Raw genomic sequence first — 26864 nt, 5'->3', positions numbered from 1 at the left:
TACTAGTACAAACAAAAACTGAGGGCTTGCATTAAACAAATGAGCTTTAAAAATTTAACTTATTTTTATTAAAAGCCCTTAAGTTTAGTGTATAATATGACTGACCCCACACCTCATTTAGTAATTTTGGACAATACAGGGAATGTCGTAACTCCTTCTACTACCACTAGGAGTGCTTACCAGATGGGTACCTGATGGTTCAAGGGCATGCTTTTCTTTCAGTGTGACTGAGGAACTATTAACTGCAGGATTAGCCTGATATAAACTGATGGGTTTGTATAAAAAATAAATTTTTATTTTAAAAACCATCTTATTTTTACATTTAGTACTTTGATTTTGAAAAAGAAACTGTTCTCAAAGTTTCAATTACTCTTATAATTTGTTGTTTCAAACATAATTTACAAATTCAAAAATGTCTGAAAATGGTGCTTGAATAACGTGTATACCATATATAACTTGTGTAATATGCGATCTCGCATATCGTGCGACCCCCAAAGTCTTACCCATAAAAATTCATTTTATCATGTATCTCGTGTAGCACGCAAGATTCTGATATTTCGAGAGCATCAATTCATAAGGTTGTGTGTGTGCTGCTACTCAAATTATTTTCCTTTCAAAATCCCAAGAACTGACCATAGAAAATTCCAAAAAAAAAAAAAAAAAAAAACCCTAACATAATAAAATAAGTGTACATATATTTGCCAAGCCTTAAGCATCCTAGGCAATCTCTCTCTCTCTCTCTCTCTCTCTCTCTCTCTCTCTCTCTCTCTCTCTCTCTCTCTCTCTCTCTCTCTCTCTCTCTCTCTCTCTCTCTCTCTCTCTCTCTCTCTCTCTCTCTCTCTCTCAGGCAGGAAAAGATATTGCTAATTTGAGTCTCTTTAACCAATTGGTATTAACACATATGCAAACTGTTTGTATGTGTGTCTGTTCATGATGTGTAGTACAAGTAATACATCTTTGGAAGACGAAAAAAATACATATAAATTATGTTGTTGTCAGTCGGGTGCAGTATAAAGGGTGTGTCTGGCTGGTAAGGAGAAATAGATTAACATACCTCAAAAGATTAAAGAGATAAACTCTCTCTCTCTCTAAGTTGTAGTGATAATGCACTCTCTCTCTCTCTCTCTCAGGAAAAGTTACGGTTAATTTGAGTATCTTTAACCAATAGATATTAACAGATATGCACCCACTGTGAGGGAGCATATTTATAATGTTTAAAAAAAATGTGTAGTACAGGTAATATATCCTTGGAAGACAAAATAACCAACAACTTCTGATGTTAGTCTTGTGGAGTGTAAAGGGTGTGACCAGCAGGTAAGGATATACATGGATTAGCATTCATCAAGAGAATAAAGAGATGAATTTTGTTTTGGAGGTATGTCAACGCAGTGTATCTTCTGAAGCAAAATGAAAAGAAAATTTTTGTTGTTGCTGATAAATCTCTGAACCAAAAATTTTGCACTCAAAGTAATGAGAAGGAAATCAATCTATTTTTTATGTAATCAGTCAAATACATACACTATTATAAACTTCTTCTTCAAAACACACACTTAAAGGTACGTAATGTATTCAAAACACACACACTTACGTCTTCATCAGCTTCACATGCAAAACGTTCTAATGAGACAGAATACAACTAAATGACAGTGCCCTACTTCTGTTCTATTAAGAGACATATGCCGTGGATGGCACTACGTTTGAACATTGGCATGATTGTGACTATTTAACTGCTGATGGCAATAATTATTCAATAATTTGTTTTACATAATTATTTCTTCATGAAAACAAGAATTTAACGATTATTTGACAAATTTTTAATCAATTTGTATTTTTTATAGCTAACAAACCAGAGGTATTAACATCATGATAAGTCTTCTGGTGCCAACTGGAAACTGGTTAAAAACAATAAAAAATTGTAAGTACATATATGCAAGGAATCTGTGGCATCTAGCATCTTGAGCATAGAAGAGGTGGATACTGGTCACCAACCACTCTTGAACCCTATGATGCATTAGTCTTTCTTCAACTGCTTTGGAGAGCTATAATGGTATGAGAAATTCCACACATTCCGTCATGGTGATGTGTTATCACTTGTGAATTCCCAGACCCTCCTCAAATGTACGACTGCAAACCGATGACATCATATTAACAATAAAGAACACCCTGCTCAAGGTCCATATGATGAAATGTATTATAGTTTTACTTATCGCTAAGTTGAATTACAATTATTCTGATTAGTATGTACAAATTTGCGTTTTAAGGATTGTTTTTGTTGAAAATAGAATGTGTTAGTGAACATGTGGTCTTAACTGTCCCACCACATATTTTATTATTGATGATCTTAATCATATCCTATTCATTTAATATTAACATAAATAGTAAACTATATTGAATAAATAACCATAATGAAAAAAACATGAAAAGAAGAAAAATAATAATGTTTTTTTTGCAGTTGTAATGTTTTATGATCCTCACCCACAGTTCCAAATCCGAAAAATTCCAAAAACCAAAATACATCTGGCCCTAAGATTTTGGATAAAGGATTGTGTACTTGTAGTAATATGAGAATACATAAAATATTATTGGATACAGTGAAGTAAAGCATAACTTTTTGAAAGATTTATGGAAAAGATACATATTCGTTATGTTTGTATTTTATAATACAACACTAATATGTGAATATTACATAGGCTAATTTTACATCCTGTGTACCGTATCATATGACCCCCTTAAAATTAACTTCAAAATTAGGTCTTCAAAAGTCACACAATACGCGAGTATATACGGTACATAATTTTCTAAAGGAAAGAAAGAATTTAAGAAGTCATTCACATTCTATATTCAAGTTTAATGGGAATCTGCGTTAAGCAAAATCTTGACACAACAAACACAGTGCTACACTGTTAACAGTTTCACCATGAAGAAAAACTATTTAATCATGAGCACATCTGAACTGCCACAAGAGATATCATCACAGATACGTCCATAAGTAATACTGTAATTGATTACCAATTCATCCTTAACTTAATATCTGCTAACAACAACATGTCATGTGAATGTAAGGCTGCCATAGAAAAGTAGTCAATCAGCCTATATTACAACAATCAGTAAGATGAGTGGCCTACTGATGTATGCTAGAAAGACTTAAGGTCATTTATGTCCTTAGTTACTTGGAATTAAGTACGTACAGGACGACACAGAATGTTCAAAGTTTGACTTGAACACACATTTAATAAAATAACATTAGGATTTCAGACAGCATATAAGTTCAGATCTCACAAAAATTATGTACAGGTCCTGTGCTCCAGAATGTAATAGGGCATAGGAACATGTTGCAGTTACCCTCAGTATAGGTCATATATTCATTCTGTCAGTAAGGTTCTCACTAGCAATTATAAATGACGCTCTATTAGAGTAAATGTACAAAAACCTCTCATATCCTGTGCATTTCTGATACTGAGCAATATGGAACAGTATTTGATGTAGTGGTAAGCTTCAGTACTTAAATGGTCTCACAAAGCATTAAACACCACTATGCCCATTCACAGCTTGCCATCATTTAAAACCCCTTTGGAGGTTAAGAACATATTTTCCATTCCCGTTCTTTTAGATACTGGCTAGATAACAGCATTAGGTACACTATTGTATAAGACTTCACAAATAACGGTGGTACAGCCTAAGCAAGAGAAGAACAGTGCCAGAGTTGCTTGTGCTGAACTGACAATTCTCCAGACATCGTACATTGAAGCAACAGATTAACTTTCCTGGGCTTCAACAAGAAGCCTTTAACTACAGCACCCTAATGAGACATACCATTATGTTATCTAACAAACCATAAGAGTAGAAATGTAACTATACTATCTCATACAATTTTATAAAAATAATAACACCGTATGTAATAATAGTAGACTGGTTGTCCAGCATTATAATTTTGTTTGTTGTGGTATCAAAGTATTTTGTGCTAGGTATTAACCTGAAACATCTCTGGATTATTTGTCTATTCATGCTGGACACTATACGATAAAAACTTAAGCAGTTGGTCAGAATATAGTGCCACCAAGTAAGAAACTGTTGGGTAACTCTGGGATTAGAAGAGAAAACTTGGAAAAGAAAAATCAAGTAACCTTCAGTTATGCAGATACATAATACTTACAGAACTACATGAATAAGGGATTAAGACTTTCATATACTACAAATAAATGCTGCCATGTAACACTTACGTGTCCCGACAGGTGTACTTTCACTTGTTGTCGTTGTAGTGTCAGGAACTTCTCCATTATACCTAACCTTAGCAGCTTTGCTTGATCCATCTTCTCCACCTGCTGGGGGTCCTCCTCCCCCACTGCCATGACCAGCACTAGATTCTATCTTCCTTACTGGTGTATGAGGTGCTTCACCTTCAGTGCCATCCTGCTAGTGATATTGATAATGTTTATGAAAAACTTGTGCACATTTCAATATCAACTCTGTGAATATCTTCATTTAATTTTATGCTTCAGTTTTATATATAAAGTGATATACCTATTACAAAACTTTTTCTACCAAGCTGCCTAGCATACATGTTTGTTGATTTCCCCAATTAAATCACTGTAATATTCTTCACTTTAAATTACTGCATAAAGCAGTATGTGAATAACACCTACTGTTAATCGAGGGCTGCCTGTACTGTAATGGGTATGATTAAAAAGACTTTCCTTTCTATAACTACAATTTACATAACTACACTACATACACATTATAGTAGTAGTGACCTTTGCCTTTAACATAGCTCAATCAGTCTTAAATACATACTAACTTATATATGAAATTTTTAGAATCTTGAGGTAAGTTAAACAGCTTTTAAATATGGACTTCTAATCACTGCTACAACTTTGTCATTTTCTCAATCATATATATAAAGGCCGATTTACATTTCTCAAGTTAGCTCATATTCCATAAAAAATACAAATACTAGCTTACATAGGCCTGAAGAATACATATTAACTTGAAATCATCAACAAAAGACTATAGTTCACTGTCTCCAACCATAGCTCTGCTGGATGAAGCAATTATACATAACCATCATACAACTTACATCTGTCTCTTCATCGTCCTGGAAGATGGCTAACTGTTGTGCTCTCTTTTCTTGTTCACTCTGGTACTTGATAGGGTTGACAAGGGCTTCAGCAAAGTCGCTTAGGCCATGTGGCACATAATCACCAACCTGTAATGAGGTTAACAATAAACATAAACTTTGCATAAGAGAAATTTGTTATAAAAAAGAAATGTACAGTATAACCATCACTAATTATTCTAAAAATAAATGCTCCTTTGTTAGTACAAGCCATTTCTTTATGCAGTAGTCCTATGTTCTATTTCACATAGATAGCGAGTGGCTTTGAGATATCAGATACTGAATGGAGTGAGAGAAAGCTCACAAATATCCTATTTGTTATGCATTTTTCATCCTAATTACTTTAAATAAATTACATGAATTATCTGCACTGCCTGTTGCATGAAGGCAATAACAATATCTCAACCTTGATGGCAAGAGTGAGTAAAAAACTGGCAACAGTACTTCATAACTCTAATTAAGTCAAGTACTTAAGAAATGATGAGAAAATAGCTTACACTGAATGTTTACAACTTATGGTTTTAATCTATAAATGTCTTACCTTTACATGAACAAACAGGGTTGAAAGACCCAATGGCTGCCCGGCTTCATTTCTTAGCGTTATGTGTTTATATCCAGGTCTAAGGCCAACAATTGGAAGAACACGATTACCCAGGGATGCTCTACCTCCTTCTTCATATGCTACGATTCTTATTGTTGCTAATTCAGGTAATACCACCTGCAATAAAAGTTACATATTCTAATATATATTAATAAATATCCACAGACATATAAATAACTAAGCCACAATATATTAATCTTTGGTAGATAAACAGACCCCAAATATCAGGCTTTACTAGATAAGAGATCCGGATTCTTAATTATATCAATATCAAAACTTAACATGAATTATGTTAGGTTCATTACCATAATTTATGAATGCAGCAAAAGTAACACAACTGGCTATGATATCAACATACAGAGTAAGTTTCATCATAAATGTCATTGCAAGTTTAATGACCAATGCATCTAAGCCCCAAGTGTCCATTAGTGATTACTACATACAGATCTGTTTGTGATTTTTCAACATTTAATTTGAGGCTACTACTTTTAGCTTTGTAAAAAAATGTTATCGACTCATAGTCTAATAATTCTGTGAAAATACACTTCTGCAAGGTGGCTGTCAAGACATCCCACCTTGTAATTCAAACTTGGACATATAGTGGTACCTCGACATATGAAAGGCTCAACTTACGAAAAACTCGAGATACGAAAGCAAATACGAAGATTTTTTTGGCTATGCATACGAAAATAGTTCAAGTTACGAAAGGTCGTTGCTGTAAAGTCCCGAGATTTGCCTGGACCACCGAGAACAATTTTAAAACTCGCGCGCCGCCAACTGAGTAAACTCGCCACCATCCTCCCGCTCTCCCATTGGTTCCTGATGCTAGTCACCCCATAAGATCCTGCTCTTCTATTGGTCAGCATCTACCCCTTGTGCTCTATGTATTCTATTGGTAAAAGGATGCTGTAAATTGAAAAACTTATTCATGCAATACATTTAATAAAAAAAACATTAGGTAAAGATAGAATAAAGAATAGAAATGAATGGTTATTATACTGTTTGGTAGTTTCAGTAGTTGAAGAGAGATAATAAAAATTTATGGCTTACTGTGTGCTAGGAAAAATGATTGCTTGGCGATCGTTCGGTACTCGTAAGTGATTAATGTAATCAGAAGTTTGGAAGCTTTTTTATTTTTGTTTGATTGTTTATTATAGTTAATGGTTACTTAATAATTATTTGAAATGAGTACATGCAATACATAATATAAAAAAATTGTGAATTAGATATCATAAAATATAAAATAAATCAGACTGCTATCATCGAAGCCAACAAATACATATTTTCTAGAATTCTTCTTCTGTTTTAATATTACGTATATGTTTCATTATAGCTGTCAGTAACTCGGTATCTCCATTAGGTAAAGATAGAATAAAGAATAGAAATGAATTGTTATTATACTGTTTGGTAGTTTCATTAGCTGAAGAGAGACTAATGAAAATTTATGGCTTACTGTGTGCTAGGAAAAGTGATTGCTTGGTGATCGTTCGGTACTCGTAAGAGCTGAATGTAAACAAACGGTTGGAAGGTTTTTTTTTTGTTTGTTTGTGTATTATAGTTAATGATTAATTAATAATTATTTGAAATGAGTACATACTGGTTATTTATACATTTTATTGGCATATTCTAAGCTTTTAGGTTCTTAGGTTTAGATGTCAGAATCATAGACTAGGCTACAGTAGCAACTGCTAACATAGGCTAGGCTTATTGCTAAGGGACATATGCTAAAGTCCTAATATAAGCAGTAAAATGGGGTTGAACATTACATGCAGTTGAATATTACTCAAGTATGTACAGTATTTTGCCTTTTTGGAGTCATATTTCTTCCGTCGGATAGGCGTCGTAACCCTAGAACATGTGCTGTAAGCCTGGAAATAGAATTTTCTGGAATTGACCTGTGTCGCCCAGTGAAATGTACCTATAGCACTCATTTCTAGGTATAAATAAATGCTAAATATACCAGAGAAAAAAGCCATATGGAATGCCAGAGTTACTACCTCTGGATCGATCACCCTCATAGGGTGTCGGTATAGCATCAGGGGCGAGTGGAAGCCCCTATCACAGATACTTTGCCAATTAGGTCTCTCCTCTCTAAAAATCCCCTGCCAGAGAGGTGCCGTTACAACGGCTACCTTCCGCTCGTCACTACTACCTCTGCCAAGAACCCTCATTCCTTTCATAGCACTAGCAACGCAAACTGCTTTATTTTTAGCTTGTGATTATTTTGCTATATTTTTTATCATAATGTCTTCTGATCTTCAAGAAGCATCTTCATCTAAGTTGAGTATATTATTTGTTGACTTTGAACGCGGTTAGACAACAGTTTGCCCTTATTTGAGAAGTTTATAGTTGAGGTGTTTGTATGTTGTGTATGTGGAGGAAGCCCTCATCCAGGGAGCCGCCATGTTTACATCAAGGTACCGCGTTACTCAGTCTTCTCAACTTTTTTATTTCGATGCATATCTTATTTTCACCACTATTACACATCACAGTAAGCGTTACTGTTGTCGTGAAATTTTACCATTTCGCTCCTGATGTGTACCGATAGGCTTATGTATCACTGTTAGAGCCATTACATTTTTTGGCCTTATTTAGAGGGTTTCCCTCATTAGTCATCGTCCTTCATGAGCGATTTGGTTCCCACACGAGAGTGCTGTTTTATTTTTCAATCTACTTCATGTGTGAGTAGTGTGTTTGAGGTGGGCTAGGCTAGCTAGCCTAGTACTACGCCAGTTATTAATTTTGGAGGTAAAGGAAAGCCCTCATCCATCCGCTAAGCTCATGCATGTTGTGTATGTGGAATTATTTGTATTATCTTATTATAATATTATATTGATATGCTAATTTTATTTTGATGAGGTTAGTTTGGAAGTCCTACACGAATATTACCAACCCTAGCCTACCTGACCAGATCGAGGGCTAGGTTTTGGAGGGTAGGCTAGGCATTTGAGAGTGCTACTCGCTACCCATAGTTGGTACTAGTCCTGGCTTACCTGACCAGACCGACATATTGGTTTTGGAGGGTGATCCATCACTAGGGAGTTCCTCTCTTGTTACGTATATGTAGTTGCTAGGCCTGTCTTACCTGACCAGGTCGATATGTTCGATTTTGGAGGGTTAGGTTAGGCTCTAGTGTGTCCTCTTTCGTGACGTACTAGTAGGCGCTATCCTAGCCTACCTGACCAGATCGGTGTATCCGATTGTGGAGGGTTAGGCTAGGCTTGTAGATGGGCTTGCCTTTATTCATCGGTACTTCCAATGATTCCTTATCAATAAATTTTGTAAAGTATAGCCTTGGCCGTTACCTCCTTTAGGGTGTCAGTTGGCATGCCGCCTTCTGCCCCTTTAGTAGTAGGCTACTTCATGGCTTCTCGGAGGGTGGTAATCACCTGACCGGTTGCTGTTGCCAGGCTCTTCCTTCCATTCCGGACTCGTTCCGGCGGTGCTCGCTGACCAAGTAATCCTACCGGTGAACAGCAGCTGGAGCGTCGAGCATTGTTCCGGGGGATTAGTCGGAGGAGGTTAAGGATTAGTAGATTATGTAGTCTCTGTTGGTATGCCTCCGGGCCTGTGTTTATTCCGGTGAGGTGTGGTCTACCATCACATGCGCCAGAATTTTATACGCCGGAGTTCTACGTACCGCTGTTCCCGCCACTCTGTTTCCGTATTTCTCTGTTGTTATAGCTGCTTTCCCCACTCCGGTGGGGGCGGAACGAAGCATAGGCAATGCGTTTCCAATTGACTTGGAACTGCTATCCTACTCAGGTGTGATCAGACTCAGGCTTAGGTTTTACCTTGTTTCCCTGTTCTGTTCGTATCAGGCCAACTCCGCGGGTCATAGCTATTGCGATACCAAGATTATGGATTCTGAGCAGGCGGAGACAATCAGAGCTTTTACGTTATGTAAAATTATAATAGTTGATGTTTACCTTTAGTGAGTTTTAGTAGAACTAGTCTAAGTGTAAACATACCGCCAGAATTAACTCCAGCGGAACTATTTGAAGATACTCATGTACCAATTTTAACTTACAGATGGTACGCTGTCAGGAGTTGGGTTGCACAGACGTTCTCCAACAACCGTGTGGTCATGAGGTCTGTCGATCTCATGCCAGTTGTGCTGTGGAGGTCGATAACCTCTTGGTATGGCACCTGGACGGCTGTGAAGTTTGCTACTCCTTGTTTGAGTATGTGACTGATGAGTCGGTAGGTACCATCCTAACCTCGGTAATGTTCTCTATTTTTATGATATATCCTTACATATATATTTGGAAATATGGCACGTTCCACCACTGGGGGATCTGTTTTTGTCCTCTCTTACAGACTCCTCAGGCGCTCAAACCTCCTCATTGGCGACCCTAAGGGTCTGGGTTGGAGGTTTTGGTAGGAACGTCGCTGCTGGATGCCCCTATGTACTGTTGGAGCTTTGTTTGTTACTGTACCCGAATGCGAGGACTTCTTCGGCAGTAGCTAGGGAAGTGGCGGCCCCTATTATTGCCAAAATACGGATGGAGACCCAGGCCCCTCCGGAAGACCAAGAAGCCTTGTGCGAGGTGGCGGCGGCCATCAATATCCATCATGAACCCATGACCGTCGACACGCAGGAAGAAGGTAGGGAAGTAAGTGAAGCAGGTAGTTTTAGATCTAGATCTGCTAAAAAGAAATCACTTTCTTTCAGCCCAACTCCGTCTTCTTCCTCTTCTTTTCAGGGCTTCTCAAAGTCCATGAACCTTGGGGACAGGTCTGGTTCCGTGATCCCCGAGGTGAAAGCCCTGAAAAAGAAGACTCTGCCTAGGACTACCAGACCCACTAAACCTACTCCGGCGAGTTCCACCAGGTCGTCATTGGCTCCCACGCCTATGGCTTCCTTGGCTAAAGCTACTCCCCCGCTTAAGGGGTCGAGAGCTAAGGTATCTAAAGCCAGACCTACGGAGTCCGGCTTTGATTCTGATGCCTTCGCTAATCTTCTAATGGAGAAGATGGGCAATATTGTAGACTCGAGGTTTCAGTCGATGTCTTCCCAGCTCGCTTCGAGCTTGAAGACATCGGGTCAGTCCATCCTGTCTCTGGCTCAGAGACTACAAGTCCAGGATAGTTTGCTGGCCGGACTTACGCAGTCCGGAGGCACACAGCAGTCCTTCATTGTGCCGGATGCTTCTAAGCTTCCGCCATTCGAGAACAGCAACCCATGGCGGTTGGCGCTGCATGCTCCCTTTTCGGATGGCATGCTGACGATTGAAGGCTGTGGAACCCGTCCCATGGAAGATTACGAGTTCTTCCCGGCGGACCTCCAGTTTCCCTTCCCAGGCTTCGCTCGGTTAGCTGAGGAAGCATTAGTCAGGGTAGACAGGGTCCCAAAGGAAACTGTAATTTATCCTAGGGACCAGGCACAGTCGGCATGGGTCCGCACCCTTTCAGAATAGGAGTGCGTCAACACCAGACTGACGCCACACAAGGGTTGCTACACCATGTTCGTGGTGGGGGATAACATCCCAACCCCTTGCACGTCTAAGATCGCGGAGTTAACTCTGCTGGCCGGAATGGAGGAGAAGCCGATGCCTCAGCTTCGAGAGACAGAGCCTACCTCTCTGCTCTTTCCCGGAGATCTGGAGTGCTGGGTGGGCGCTCCAGAAATGTTCACAGTGGGCAAACTTGATCTGGAGTGTGCTTCCACTCAGTTTAGTGAACGACTACCCAGAATCCCAGAGGCCATGGTAAAGGCAGAATTTGAGTTCAGGTGTAGACTGAGTAGGTCGATCAACTCTATTACTACATCGGAGTTGACGGCTTCTGTCTACTCTGAGGAACCTCTATTCCGGGTTCTAGCAAAGTCACTTTTACAGACATTTCAGTGTGACCTTTATGACTTTGTGGTTGCTAGGCGGAACTGCAGGAAGCATGTCTTTGCCGATGCTTCCATTAGACACGAGCTTAATAAGCTCATTAAAGCAGCAATCTGGGGACCTAACCTCTTTCATGAAGACGTAGTTAACAGCGTCATCAGTGAGGCTGCTAGGGCTTATCAGAACTTTCATGTCCGCTAGGATCTTCCCTCCAAAAGGAAGTTCTATGAGACCTCCGGACTGCAGCCCAAAGGTAGGAAGAGGGTCAGGAAGTATCAGCCCTTCCAAGCCTCTCAGACAAAGACGGTGATTCAGGCAGTGCCCGTCTCCCAGATTGGTCAACCTTCAACCTCTAAGGCACGACCACAGCAACAATTGGTGTTGCTGCAGAGTCAGCCAACTCAACAGTCCTCGAGTTTGCCTACTTTCGTGACGTCCCCGGCCTTCAACGCTTCGTTTGAAGTGCAAGGGGCGTTTCGAGGCTATAACCGACATGCAAGGGGAAGCAGAGCAAGAGGTGCTTACCAGCACAGAGCTGGTTCCAGAGCTCCCTCCAGAGGCAGAAGTTCCAGAGGAGGCAGAGGAAGTAAGACCTCATCCAATCTATGAGCCTCTTCCAGGTAGGCAGGAGACTGTACCTCTTCCGGGACCATTGGACCTTCAGTCCGTGGGCCCACAGTATCGTATCAAAAGGTCTGGGGTGGGGATGGATAAAAGGGCCTCCTCCACCAGTCAAATTCCACCAAATTCCAACGACAGACATTCTAGACTATGCCAAAGACCTTCTTCAAAAGAAGACAATAAAGAAAGTCAGACCTGAAATTTCAAGGACGTTTGTTCACCGTGCCAAAGAAGGACACGGACAAACGAAGAGTGATTCTGGACTTGTCCCGTCTCAACTCATACATTCAATACAACAAGTTCCTCATGCTAACCGTCTCGCAGGTGCGGACCTTACTTCCCCGTGGGGTCGTCACCACCTCTATCGATCTTACAGACACTTATTATCACATCCCGATAGCGAGAAACTTTTCTCCCTACCTAGGCTTCAAATTAGGAAGACAGGCTTACTCGTTCAGTCATGCCATTCGGACTCAATATAGCGCCCAGAATATTCACCAAACTAGGAGAGAGAGTAGTTCAGGAACTAAGAGCTCAGGGGGTTACGCTAGTAACTTACCTAGACGACTGGCTCATTTGGGCACCCAACAGCAAGGAATGTCCAAATAAACAAGAAAAAGTCCCGTCTCATTCCGGCGTCTCGCTTTCAATGGTTAGGAATTCAATGGGATCTAACCACACAAACTATTTCTTCCGCCAACCAAGTGCAAAGAGATAGCGAAAGCTACGAGACAATTTCTCAAGAACAGGCGGGCTTCTCGTCGTACCCAAGAAAGAGTCTTAGGTTCACTTCAGTTTGCTTCAATAACAGATCTTTTGTTGAAAGCCAGACTGAAAGACATCAATTGGGTATGGCGGAGAAGAGCCAACAGCAGACTCAGAGACAAAATCTCCTTGATTCCGCTGATACTAAGGAAAAGACTTCGTCCATGGACGACAGTCAAGAGTCTTTCCAAGTCGGTACCGCTCCAATTTCCCCCGCTGTCTCTAGTAGTCCACACGGAACGCCTCTCTGAGCGGATGGGGAGGCTATTCTCAGTACAAGAAGGTTCAAGGAACATGGTCGACAGTATTCCGCCAGTTCCATATCAACATCCTAGAAGCAATGGCCATTTTCCTGACCCTGAAACGACTAGCTCTGGCCAGGAATATTCATATCAGACTAGTCTTGGACAGTGCAGTGATAGTTCACTGCCAAAACAGAGGAGGCTCTAAGTCGAGCCACATAAATCACATGATGATAGCAATCTTCTCGTTGGCAATGAAACATCATTGGCACCTGTCAACTACTCACCTGGCAGGAGTACGGAATGTCACTGCGGATTCACTGTCCAGGAAAACTCCGCTGGAATCGGAGTGGTCCTTGGACGCAAAGTCATTCAATTGGATTTACCTACAAATACCAGGCCTTCAGGTAGACCTGTTCGCCACGGAGTCCAACCACAAACTTCCATGTTATGTGGCTCCCAATTTGGATCCTATGGCTCACGCCACAGATGCGATGTCCATAGACTGGAACAATTGGCAGAAGATTTACCTATTTCCGCCAATAAACCTTTTGATGAAAGTTCTACACAAACTCCGATCTTTCAAAGGGAGGATAGCACTGGTAGCACCCAACTGGCCGAAGAGCAATTAGTTTCCTCTTCTACTAGAGTTGAAACTCCGTCCCGGACCATTCCCAACCCAAAGTTGACTCAGGTGGTACAAACTCAGACTGTGTCAGCTTCCTCAAAAATTCTGAATGCCCTAACTTTATGGACTTCTTGAAGTTTGCGGCACAGAAAGATGCTAATATTGATCCGCTAAACACATTGTTCGTGGAATCAGACAAAAGAGAATCGACACTCCGGCAGTATGATTCGGCAGTGAGGAAGTTAGCCATCTTTCTAAAAGAATCAGATGTTCAGACAATGACTACGAATCTGGCAATTTCATTTTTTAGAACTGTTTGAAAAAGGCCTAGCTGTTAGTACCATTACTACGACTAAATCCGCCTTGAGGAAGATATTTCAGTCTGGCTTTAATATTTTTAACAGATTCGTACTTCTCGTCTATCCCTAGAGCATGTGCTTGTCTGAGACCAGTAAAGCGGCCTCATATGGTCTCCTGGTTTTTAAATGACGTACTCAAGTTAACTTCAGATACTGATAATGAATCATGCTCATATATAACCCTTATCAGGAAAACAGGCGCCAGAATATTGAACTGTCGGCTCTCTCTAGAGAACCAAATCATGTTGATTTCCTCCCGTCAGGAGAAGTTCTGCTTTCTCCGGATCTGAAATTCTTGGCAAAGAATGAAGACCCTCAGAACAGATGGTCTCTGTGGAAGATTGTCCCTCTTCCACAGGACCCATCATTATGTCCAGTTATTACAATAAAATCTTATCTTGACAGAACTTCTAATAGGTCTTCAGGTCCTCTTTTTATTAGAGAAAATGGTGGAACCATTTCCTTGAAGGCTATCAGACAACAAATTCTTTATTTTATTAAACAAGCTAATCCGGATTCAGTTCCTCAGGTCCATGATATCCGAGCAGTGGCTACCTCAGTTAATTATTTTCATCATATGAACTTCGATGATCTCAAAAAGTATACGGGTTGGAAATCTCCGACAGTATTTAAACGCCACTATCTAAAGTCTCTAGAGGCCCTTAAATATTCTGCAGTGGCACAGGGAACATTGTCTTCCCTGATACAGCCTAAATTATGTATTTTGTAATGTTGTATATTATTAATTATAATTATCATTGATTTTGCTATTAACTGCCTTTTCGTACTCCCTCTCACCTACCTGCCTCGGTTGTATTCCCTCCGTTTTTGCCTTTTTGTTATGGACTGGGTTGCTTATCAACCCACTCCTGTACTTGTACATAGTTCATTATTTCATGTGTTATTATATTCATTAACTGTGCTGTTTTTCCTGGTGATGGTATGAACTTGGCCATATATTATTTTACGTTATTTACTTCTTGTATTTTGTTATCCTTAACTTGGATCATTAAAACAATGATTGTAAGAAAATTTTATTTTTCCTTTCATATCAAATTTTTGTTTTACTCTCAATTTACCAAGCTTGTATGGACAATTCTCTGTTACTATTTCACTGGGCGACACAGGTCAATCCCAGAAAAAGGATTTTGACAAAGGAAAAATCTATTTCTGGGTGAAGACCTGTGTCGCCCAGTGAACCCATCCCTCTCTTTCCCTTTCCCCACCCTTAAGCTGGCCCAAGCTTGGGTGCATATTTCAGGAATGAAGGTTCTTGGCAGCAGTAGTAGTGACGAGTGGAAGGTAGCCGTTGTAACGGCACCTCTCTGGCGGGGGATTTTTAGAGAGGAGAGACCTAATTGGCAAAGTATCTGTGATAGTGGCTTCCACTCGCCCCTGATGCTATACCGACACGTTATGAGAGTGATCGATCCAGAGCTAGTAACTGTGGCATTCCATATGGCTTTTTTCTCTGGTATATTTAGCATTTATTTATACCTAGAAATGAGTGCTATAGGTACATTTCACTGGGCGACACAGGTCTTCACCCGGAAATAGATTTTGCCTGTCAAAATCCCTTTACTGGGCTGTTTTTGTAGGGCTTGGAACGGATTAGGCACTTTACATGTAAAATGCGGTTCAAGATACGAAAAACTCATGATACAAAGGCCGCCTCGGAACGGATTAATTTCGTATCTCAAGGTACCACTGTACTTTGATTACTGACAAATATGAAGAGTACTTAAAATTAAGGATAATTTGTATATTTACTACACAACAATGTCTCTTCAACCAGCCAAAACCTAATTCCCCTTATTTTAGAGAGAATGAATGAAAAGCAGTGTGACAGCAACAGTGATAGTAAATTAGACAATAATACACCATTTACATGAGATAGCAGTATACAGTGGACCCCCCGTATTTGCGTTCTCCGGACTTGCGGACTCACACATTCGTAGATTTCTCTCCGGAACATTTCCCCGCATTATTCGCGGTATTTTTCTATGAGAAATATCCACAAATTCCTGGGTTTTTTTTATCAATTTCATAATAAAATGCATTTTTTGTGATAAAAATATTAAAAAAAACAAGTATAAAAATTTTTAGTGGGTTTTTCTTGAGTTTTAACTAACAAAATAGGAGGTTTTAAGCATTTTTATAGGGGTTGCAACTATCTGCGGGTTCTAACTATTCATGGGGGGGTCTGGTATGCATCAATCCCCCGCGAATACGAGGGGACCACTGTACTAACAATTCCAATAAATTCCACTGCATCAGTAAGTTTTACAAACTAATTACCTTTTTAAAAACGAATGGCTCTTCATCCCAAACAGGATTCAAACAATTGTTAGGGACAGTTTTAGTTCGAAAACGTTTACGTACAGTATCTGCTGGAAGACCATACATTTCCACCTCTACGTAACACCCAGCACGCTTATCTGATAGAAACTGGCCTGAAATTACCTGAAGTGTAACAATGGATTAGTATTTCCAAATCAAAACAGGGTCTGACAGATATCCAATAATTAAATAACAAGTGAAAGAATGCCATTGAAGCAGCTGATGCAGTTATGATTATTCTCCAACATTTTTGCAAAGACCACTAACCAAAATTTACCCAATTCTGATCAAGGAAGCACAATACAGTAAAATGTAGTTATATGTATGTAATGCTACAGTACTATATGCACAAATGTTTCTAAAAATACTAAGTAAAAGTAATTGTTAATATAAAACCATAACTTATAGCCATCTCATTTGTAGTGTAAAGTTCCTCACACAAGCCTTCACCAATATGGCACGATAAGTCTTGGCTTTCCTTTTTATTTTCCATTTGGTTTTTATTCTCCATTTGGCAATTCTTTTGTAACTGAAACATGGGACAGAGAAGAGACTAACTAAGTTTAGCTTATGAGTTTGTATTAAAAGCCTACTTTACCTTGTATTTTCCAAACAAATTGTATTTTAAAAGATGAACTCAAAACTTATTGGCAGATCTCATTTTGGTTGAAGAGGATATGATTTGTTAAATCCCCACACACACTAAGCTGAGATCAGAACCTGATCGGTGTCAGAGATAACATCTGTAGTATACAGTATAGACACCTTTATAGACTAAGTGCACTGCGCTTTGCTTACAGCATCCATAAAAATAGTAAATAATAGTTCCATAACTTAAATGGTTCCTATCTCATTAACATCAACCATATGGATAATATATGGAAAGGAATTAGAAGACTATACTAAAAGGTTTTCATTATGGAGAGTGGGAGAGAAAAGTGGGAGGAAGGTGATGGTTGCTCCACCTGCATATGATTCTCTCCAGAGATAAGACTGCTTGTCCTGCTGCTACTAATACCCTAAAGAGTGTAAGTCCCGACAATTATGAATCATATCCAGCAAATAAAAATCATTATTACTGAGCTGATATCCACATTGCATCTAAAAAGCACTAATGATGATAAAGTTCTCACTTCAAAAGTAGTCTCATCTGAGAGGCTTTGCTATCCTTAAACATTCTCATATACTCTAATACTTTTTGGAGCCAGTAGAAAATTATGTTTTTAATGAAGAATCATCTAGGCTATCGTGTGGATAGAAAACATCTGCTTGAACTTTTTCTATATTCCTTTGTCATCTAAAGCTACTGTCACAGCGCTCTGACTGGGCAGAGGAGGTCATTGGGCATGGTTTTTAATTGAAGAAATAGTCACCTAACCCACCTTTTTGAGTTTTCAAGACAGTCAAAGGTACCATACAGACCAACCATTTTTCAATCTTCTTTGAGTCACCTTCCTTGATATGGCATGAAATTCAATACTATGTCATGAAGATGAAATATACAGTATAATAATAAGGCTAGTTCTAAGGATTCCTAGTGTCCTACTAAGAATGCAAAAATCAACAGTAAATGCACATAAAGATCATCCAGTGAACTACATTTCCTGTAGAAAGTGATGAGCTAACCCCATAACTGGAGTAGCCTGCAGATTTTATGACCTATTATAAAAGAGGAACTTTACATGATGATGTTACAATACTGTACTAAGAAATCTCAAACTGTTGGTAATACAAACCAATGAAAAATAATAATATCATTACTGAATACCAGCACTCAAAAATGACTCATGCATCTGCTGAGACCTCCTTGTAGAGTTTTTTTTGTGCCATCAGTACAGCTCACATGGTGAACTGTAGGCATTACTTAAGGCTCTTTGCAGTGCCCATTTTGCCCCTAGCTGCAACCCTTTTTCATTCCTTTTACTATACTCCAGTTCATATTCCCTTTCTTTCATCTTACTTGTTTCAACATTATATTTCATGAAAATTTTCTAGTGCTAACTGGGGTCCAGTTAAAAAAAGTTACTACAAGGAAATTGGTAGCACTGGGAGATGGACAAGATGGCAGTAGGCAGGAGGAGGAGCCGACCTCCTATAACACACGTCAGTTTCTCTCTGACCACCTTTGTAGGAGGAAGCAGTTTTGCTCTCTCCCTCCTAAAAGCCGGTGCTTTTGTCACCTCCTGCCTGCATCTCCTAGTGCCACAAATTTCCTTGTACTAATTTTTTTTTTTTACCAGCCTCCAGCTGGCACTAGAGAACTTTTCCCTATATGTTAAGACTGCTGGTTTGTTAGTTAAAATTTTTTTAATTTATTTGAAATTTATATACTATTCCAATTCCAATCAGTTGAGACTTATCTGATTGAAGAAGGCTTTGTCTAATGAACATTTCTAGACCAATGAATTGGCTCTAAGTTTTGGGTTTGAAATCAGACAAACTGAGTTTCCCAACTTTCATTTATGATAAGAGAACCAAACCAAGTTGTTATCCAAAGTACTATTTATGAACGACTATAGTACAAAAAATCATCTATATAACTTTCAATAAGACTTACCCTAACAGAAACTGTGCCAGCTATGATACCATCCACAGTCGATTCTGCGAATGGATCAAATTTTCTATCCGGTCTTCTCATGAAATCTGGCTTCAAAAGATAGCCTGATCTGTTATTGTACTCGAAGATACCTAGATTTAGTTGCATTGCCAGATCTGAAATGCCACAATTATTCCATGAGATCAGAACAACTTTATGATGAGCTGGAATACACTACTGTATATAACTCAGTACTACGTATTATACCGAAACAGTTTTAAGGTACAGAACTCTACAAAACTTATAACAATTTCCATCTTTAGTACTAAGGCACTCACCACAAAATGTAAGACAGTTCTGATGATCAAATGCAGAACATAAAATAGAGTACCCAGGATTACCCAATTTGTTTCAAGAAATAACTCAATCTATTTATTTGTCAGGCAGTGTCTCTCTCAAGATTGAAATATTTCCCTATGTCTGTTTTTCCTGGGTTCTGTATTGTTCCTTGCTTCAATAGCTGGTGTACGTATTGGTTTTCTTGGATTTAGTGCTTACTTCCTTTTTCTAACATTTGGTCTCTGCATTTGGTCATTAGATGAAGGCATTTCTTGCCTTGTCATTGGCCACTGAGCACTTCAACCATTTACTGCAATCTCTAGTTTCTAACATGCTTTCTTTCTCAACCAATTTCAAATTTTTGTGCATTATCTTTTCTTTGGATTTTAACATGTTTTCTTTCTCAACCAATTTCACATTTTTTTTTGCATTATCTTTCAAGTGCGACAAAATGTAGTTTACGTGTACATATATCTAACTTTAAGGCATAAAAACATGAGATGTAAAGAAATGATCTCCAATTTGCGTAAGTTACAATTACAAGTCTAATATCTTGTTTCAAGAAAAACTTACATGTATGCAAAAGTATTATGCTTTTTAAGTTCTTTTGCAAAGTATAATCTGCATCATAAACTAGCAGTTACCTCAAAAGAAATACTAGTAATCTTAGTCTCATGCAATCTACTCTCAAAATCCTCTTCATAGCTGATTGTTAGCCTTTAATTCTGAATGAATATGAGATACTTGAAAAGTAGTTTGAACATTCAATGGTATAGTACCATTGAATATTCAAACTACCATTCATTGCTTCTTTCACAAGAGAAATAATGATATATTATCAGCTTAAACTACTAGTACTGACTACTTATAAATGCCAATTAACTCATACTGAAATAATAAAAAAAAAAATTCTAGTTTCTCCTGCTTTTACCTAAAGTCTGGTAGTTGAGTGCCACTAGCTGGCACCCAGCATTCCAGAACTGATGTGGCAAGAAGTTTGAAGAATCAACTCTAGTTCCTCGAGGATAAACTCTAGCCAACTGCCTTTTGTTATAATTGACGAACTCCATTGGGCTTTCTTTCAGTAAATTGCTGGCATGTGTTTCCACAAATGAAGACATCTCGTATCCCCGGTTTCGTTCTGTGGAAGAATAATTCAGACACTGAAGATAACAGCCTCAATGACTTTTCATCATTGGAAAAATGTGAGCTCTTTAAACAAATGGCTAATTACATTCAGTTTTACAGCATTTACTAATATATTTGATAATTTTAAGGATATGAACATTTAAGTGATTTTCTAAACTTGAATTGCTTTAAACATATACAGTGAGACACTGAACTACTATATATCAATAAAAATACTGAATAGTAATAATGTTATTATTAAAATATTTTAATAAGGATGGAAAGGGATTTAGTCATCATAACGTTTATATTGGAAACAAGTAATTTAAATGTAAACTTTATATTCATCTATCTGACATGGTATGCTAAAGATATACGCTTGCATTTACAAGTGCTTGCTATACACGTGAACAAAAGAAACAAATACAAAATACTTATTTAGCAACAAAGCCTTCATCATGTATTGAAGAAAATATGAGGAGAATCAGGGTCTGCTACAATATAAAGAAAAATCTTCTCGAATAAACCTCAAAAGTTCCTGATCGTCTACGACCATAAGAATGATAACAAATGTTTGTGAGAAATATATAGCTATGTGAGGTGAACTAGAATAACAAGCTACTGTGTATTACAATCTATAATACAGGATATTTCCAACCATATCAACAAACTGTATGTATGAAAAGAATGTAGTACAACTCAGCATAACATTTCATTGGCTAAATCGCTATCACATAAGCAACAAGCAGTCAATGTACAGCTGAATAAGATAAGAAAACAATCATGGCAACTACCATAAGGATCTGCCTCTACAGAAAGGCCTCTCAGGAGATCTTTTCATTACTTCACCTCACACATTATCATAAATTCAATTATGTAAATTTAATTGATGCCAAAGGTATCTTTACCAAGGCTACATCTGAATATTACCCATTTCTTGTAGAAATTCTACTGTATGACTGGAAAAAAACAATCCACAGTAAGAAGAATTGAATGCTAGCTTTCACATCAATTACAGATACAGCAACATAATTCATTCACCACAAAAAATTCTTCAAGGAAGCTAAAATTCTTGAGACATTTAGCTGGTCAAACTTCTGATTTTTAAGTTGCGAAATGATGAATAGAACAGATTAATTGACAAAGAAGGCAAAAAGCCTCCAGACTAAACTCACTTTCCGAGTTCTCAAATGAATGGAAGTGAACAGGTTGTACGTAGTTGACTAGAGCAGATATCTCAGCTCCTGCCTCCTCTTCTGCCTCTGCACCTGTCTGATGAGAGATAAAAGCAAGATGTAAATAACTAATATATTCATATGAAAGTATACAAAGAGAAACAAAGGCAAAGCCAACTAATTATCTCTGCCAGCCTCTATTTAAAATGACTTCCAAAATAAGACTGGAAAAGATTGGGATTCTAGAGTTCATGGATCTCTTGTTTAAAAGGCATAGCTGAGGTATTTGCATATAACCTAAACACTCCTCCTATGCACAGCTATTTATCTGTAGATTACTTACAATACCTCAAACAATGTAAATGCTATGTAAATATTTTTTGGATTGTTTTGGGAAAATGGAAACAAAATTACAAGGTAACATATTCTATCTTTTTTAAACCTTCAATATTTAATAATTACTATTGTTTAATGACCTGAAACTAAAAGGTCAATTACCAAAATATATTTAATTTTGTCAACAAACAACATAAATCTGTCATAAGGGTAATGGATACCTGATAAGATAGAGCATATCTTTTAGGAGAGTATTAAAAAAATGATGGCAATTCCTTATCCTATGGGCTAATGCTATATAAATAGCTTTAGCCCATTGTTTTTGGGAGAAGCAATAAGAAAAATTACCAATAATGTAATATTTTGTATCATTTTTAAAATCAATACTTAAAAATTTGTTTGCTTATGCACACCGCTTGCATCTTGTTTTTGCCTTTCAAGACGATGAGTACCAGCTTGTTCAAGCAAGCTCCCAAAATCTGTAATACTATCTCTGCTTATATATACTTTTTAAATTTTAGTATCCCCCAATCTATTTTGTAATCTTAATACCTAAATTTGCATTTTAAAAATTATAATGGCATTTAAAATTCCAGGGAAGTTTAAATTTTAAGACTCCCCTTCCATTTCTACCATTCTTTTGTACTTATGTGCCAATGAAAAAAATTGAGCTTTGTTAAAAAAAAAAGCTCTCGGTATTATATGAGACATAACCCTGAATTTCCACCTACCCTCCCCAGGTAATGCTCAAGAAAACCACAGACTTACGATTACTTTGTTGATCTCTAGTGGTTCTGGTATTACATCCACCGACTTTTGATTATAAGGTGTGGTATTGGATGGGATGTGAATGGAACCTTACTTTATAAGCTTAATAAGGTGATGTTTTCACCATTGAATATTAGGTTTCTGTGTAAAATACTTTACAATATTTATTATATAGTTTGCAAAACTCCTGCATAATATTCAGTTTTAGTTTGTGGGCATTTTTCTTTGATATTTTGTCAGTGTACAAAAATAGAATTTATAATATTTAGAGATAGTTTCACAAGAATCCAACCAGATCCTCCTCCACAGATATGCCACACAGCAAAGAGAAGAAAAGTCTTGAATATAACAACAGAAAGTGCTTACTGTAGTTGGATGTTCTCGACGATGTTCCTCTGGTGTTAAAGGACCATCTTCTTCATCTGAGCTGGAGCTAACATCTTCATCTGGTCCTCCATCAGGTATTTCTCCTATTAAGGTAAAGAATTAAATAGAATTGGATAAATACTTGACACTCACCTACTATTCAATATTAATTAATATGGAATGTCCATGCATACAAATATTCAGTATCTATCTTATATATTTTCATAATATATAGTAGTAATTCATATACATACATATACATACACACACACACACATATATGTATATATATATAAAATTTTTTAACTTCCCTCATTCGCACACTCATCAGCACTTGCTCAATCTGAAAAGTCTACTTGGCAATTCACTGAGGGCCTCTATTCTACATAATGGATCATCCTTTACAAACAATAATATGCCCTGAACACACATAAAGGTAACAACCAACATACAGTATTTCAAATGGGACACTACATTAGAGTTTATAAACAAATTAACCAAGCAGTTAAAAGATTGCCTCACAAATTGTAATATTTGTCATAAGTTGAGAACCACAACTATAACACAACATACAAAACATTTCTTGGAGGATATAAGTGATTAGGGATAAAACAAAAAGGCTGATTATCATCAAAACTACTTTCCTTCAAAGGACACTTAGGTGCATAATGGCATACCACAAATCAGAAGACATTTTCTCTAGTTACTTTGCTTAAATCATGAGTGCAAATGATGAGATGATCTCTGTGCTTCATCCTCAAGAATAAGATTCATATGATCTACCAAATAGATTTGTCTTCTACAGTGTAAATATTAAGGCACTATAATGGTAAAGAAAGAAACCAATAAAAGTTAGATCTACCTTACAGAATTTAGTCTTTCTTCAAAGAAATACAGTACACAGGAAAAAAAAATCTGTCAGATTTACATCATTCATTACCACTGTCACCAATCACAGCATGTGCAAAAATTTCAGGCTTCATTTAAGAAAGTGTAACAATATCCAACATCATTTTTAATGAAGAACAATATTTCCAAATTATTCTACCTAACTATGCAGTACAGTTATTTCCAAATTATTCTACCCGATACTAATCAATAAACTAACTCATTAATGACAGCAACAAAATTATGCTCATATGATGATCTATAAAAGGTTTTGAGCAATGGAGGGGCTAACTCATATGAGCAATAATATTATGCATTATACGATTTGGATGAATTTAGTGGAAAAGATTTTAATTTCACTTCAATGGTCCATAAGTGGCATGTCAACTGTAGTAGCTCAACACAGGACAGAGGGGGATCCGTGTGCCTTGAGACTTAATGGAGGAATGAATTGACCCTCTCTATCACATGACGTTTTTTTATTTACTGGCTCATAAATATATACCCCAGGATTGCTGTTGGTTTCAGTTCTTATCTTTTATGATAGTATGTCAGCTATAAATAATTGTAACTTTGCAAAGAAAAGGGCAAGAAATATTAGAAAAAACATGTATGTTTCACAAAAAGCTACTGAATCCCCCCAACTCAGCGAATCTTGTGAATATTTAACAATAAATATATGCACTCAAAATTTGTTACTAATTTTAGTTCTTATCTGTTATGCTATTCTGTAAACTGTAATTGTAATTTTACAAAATAAAATAAGATATTTTTAAAAGTAAAGTTAGCAAATGTTTATGAGTGTCTTGTAAAAGGTGCCCCACACAGGGTTGTAAATAGTAAAGTCACTTTCAACTTCCCATGGATGGAAAAAAAAAATTTAGAATTGCTTTCATACACCATGTTCAATGCATATCTTCCTCTTTCAATTGAAGTGATTTTTCTTAAATTGGCCAACCTTAAAGTCTGCCCAGTTTGGGGGTGTGCTTAATATGTATATATTTAGGCCGTCCCTTAAGAGTTCAAAACCAAACTTATAAGTAGTTCTTACAAAATTGAGAAAACTATTAAAACTGCCAAGCAGTACCTTTACAGTTATACATTCGTTATCATGCATGACACATTTTATTTACATTAATTAACATTAACTGAAATCTATTACTGTATGATGACTAGTGTTAATTAAAGAAAGAGATATTTAATGAACTTTGGACAATGACATAAGCCAAATTTTCATCATCATTTATAATTTTAAATCAAACTGCAAGACAGGGTACTGCTCAGTAAATAAAAATATAAAATGGCTAAGAAATGTTAAAGTAAGAAAATTATGTAGAAGTACTAGTGTAATATATTTTACACAGTACATAATTTTTATAAGGGATACAGTATAAAAGGTAAATTTAAAGACTAGATTTTCAAAAGATGTAAAGTGTTTGACATTTCTAACATACTAGAAACTGTCAGCTACCAAAAGACCCATAATCAATTGGTCTGTGTTAAATAAACCACTTAATGAATTTCTGTTTTCTTTACTAAAATCAATACATGATAAAACTGCTCAAACAAATGTATTTCTGATTAAAACTTACTTTCAGTGACTTTTGTATCAAAAATTTCCCTCCATTATGAGATGTACTATTCTTGAGGAAGCAAAAGCCTCACTGATACTGTTGGGTCATTAACATACACATTTTAAAGGAGGTAACAGAAAATAGTGCCTGTTTGTTTATACATGTCCCACAACCTCGTCCTTCTCAGACAAAACATAACTTATAAGTATATGTGATGAGTCATGGAACACCACAACTCATTATTTTCATATTAAGCATAAATCTCTAACCACCAACCAATTCACATGGATGTCAAGTGGGTTCCATGTCAAGCACCTTAAAATGAAGTATGATACAACTGCAATTCTCTATGAAATCACTCCTGGTTTGGAACTGAATTTTAAAGTAATAATCATAAGCTGAAGAGAAATGGGACAAAACTATGAGAAAATATGACCTTTTCACACCATGCAACCTTTAACCTGGGTTTATCTTAGTCCCTAAACAACAAACATATTTATACAAAGATCTATACAATAAGATGGTGAAATGGTAAATGCAGTCTCACCCACTAGGGCAGAACATGACATGGATAACATACATGCAATCAGTATCAGATGAAATTGAATGGGACAAGAACACACAGTAACTAAAGATTTTCTAAGTTAGAATATCTACCCATCAAATTTTACATAAATTATTCAAAATTAACATTACTACTGTGGTTATTTTAGAATAGGAACAGCTTATCACATTTTGAGAACCATAAGGCACTGCACAGGACCTATTCTCCAGTGAGAACTGAAAAATGGAACAAGGTAAAACTGAAGGAAATTGGAGAGCTGAATGAGAAGAGACCAAAATTAGCAGGGGAAAGTGAAAGGCAGAAAGCAATGGAGCTTAGGCCCAAAGATGGTCACAATGAGACTTCAGGACCATATACGTAATGTATTTTTGCACCTATCAAACACACCTAATTAAAAAAAAGCACCTGGAAGTAAGAGAGAAAAAATATAAAACTGTTGATCCTGCATAAAAAGTCATTATATAATGTGCCCTTCTTCCAACAACTTGAAGAACCACAATCAAAAACAAACTCCTTAACTCTATACAACTTAATGGAAGAGAATTATATTTTCCTCTTAAATTTTTCAAATCTGGCTGCACAAAATATGTTTAAGACTGCAACTCACCACTCTAGTCAAACTTGTAACGAATTAACACTGCATTTAACTTTATAACAAACTATATATGATTAAGAATAAG

The 26864-nt window shown here is 37.2% G+C and overlaps 1 protein-coding gene across 14 annotated transcripts in view; it reads right to left on the bottom strand.

Moving 5' to 3' along the window:
• The window catches only part of LOC135210724 (1-phosphatidylinositol 4,5-bisphosphate phosphodiesterase classes I and II-like), a 634901-nt gene that overhangs the window by 114407 nt on the left and 493630 nt on the right, over positions 1-26864 (bottom strand). For 11 of the 14 annotated variants that reach the window (XM_064243527.1, XM_064243524.1, XM_064243531.1 and 8 more), the window contains 8 exons: positions 23158-23261; positions 21688-21784; positions 20316-20525; positions 19067-19221; positions 16468-16632; positions 5655-5831; positions 5075-5203; positions 4221-4413 (listed from right to left, as the gene is read on the bottom strand). In XM_064243527.1, the coding sequence (XP_064099597.1) occupies positions 4221-4413; positions 5075-5203; positions 5655-5831; positions 16468-16632; positions 19067-19221; positions 20316-20525; positions 21688-21784; positions 23158-23261 (1230 nt within the window). The remainder of the gene's footprint in view (positions 1-4220; positions 4414-5074; positions 5204-5654; positions 5832-16467; positions 16633-19066; positions 19222-20315; positions 20526-21687; positions 21785-23157; positions 23262-26864) is intronic. The other 3 variants (XM_064243525.1, XM_064243535.1, XM_064243536.1) reach the window with 1 other exon arrangement.

Source organism: Macrobrachium nipponense, chromosome 4 (assembly GCF_015104395.2).
Source record: "Macrobrachium nipponense isolate FS-2020 chromosome 4, ASM1510439v2, whole genome shotgun sequence".
Taxonomy (NCBI): domain Eukaryota; kingdom Metazoa; phylum Arthropoda; class Malacostraca; order Decapoda; family Palaemonidae; genus Macrobrachium; species Macrobrachium nipponense.
Note: the sequence above shows the minus strand (reverse complement) of the source record. Positions and strands in the feature narration are given on the sequence as shown.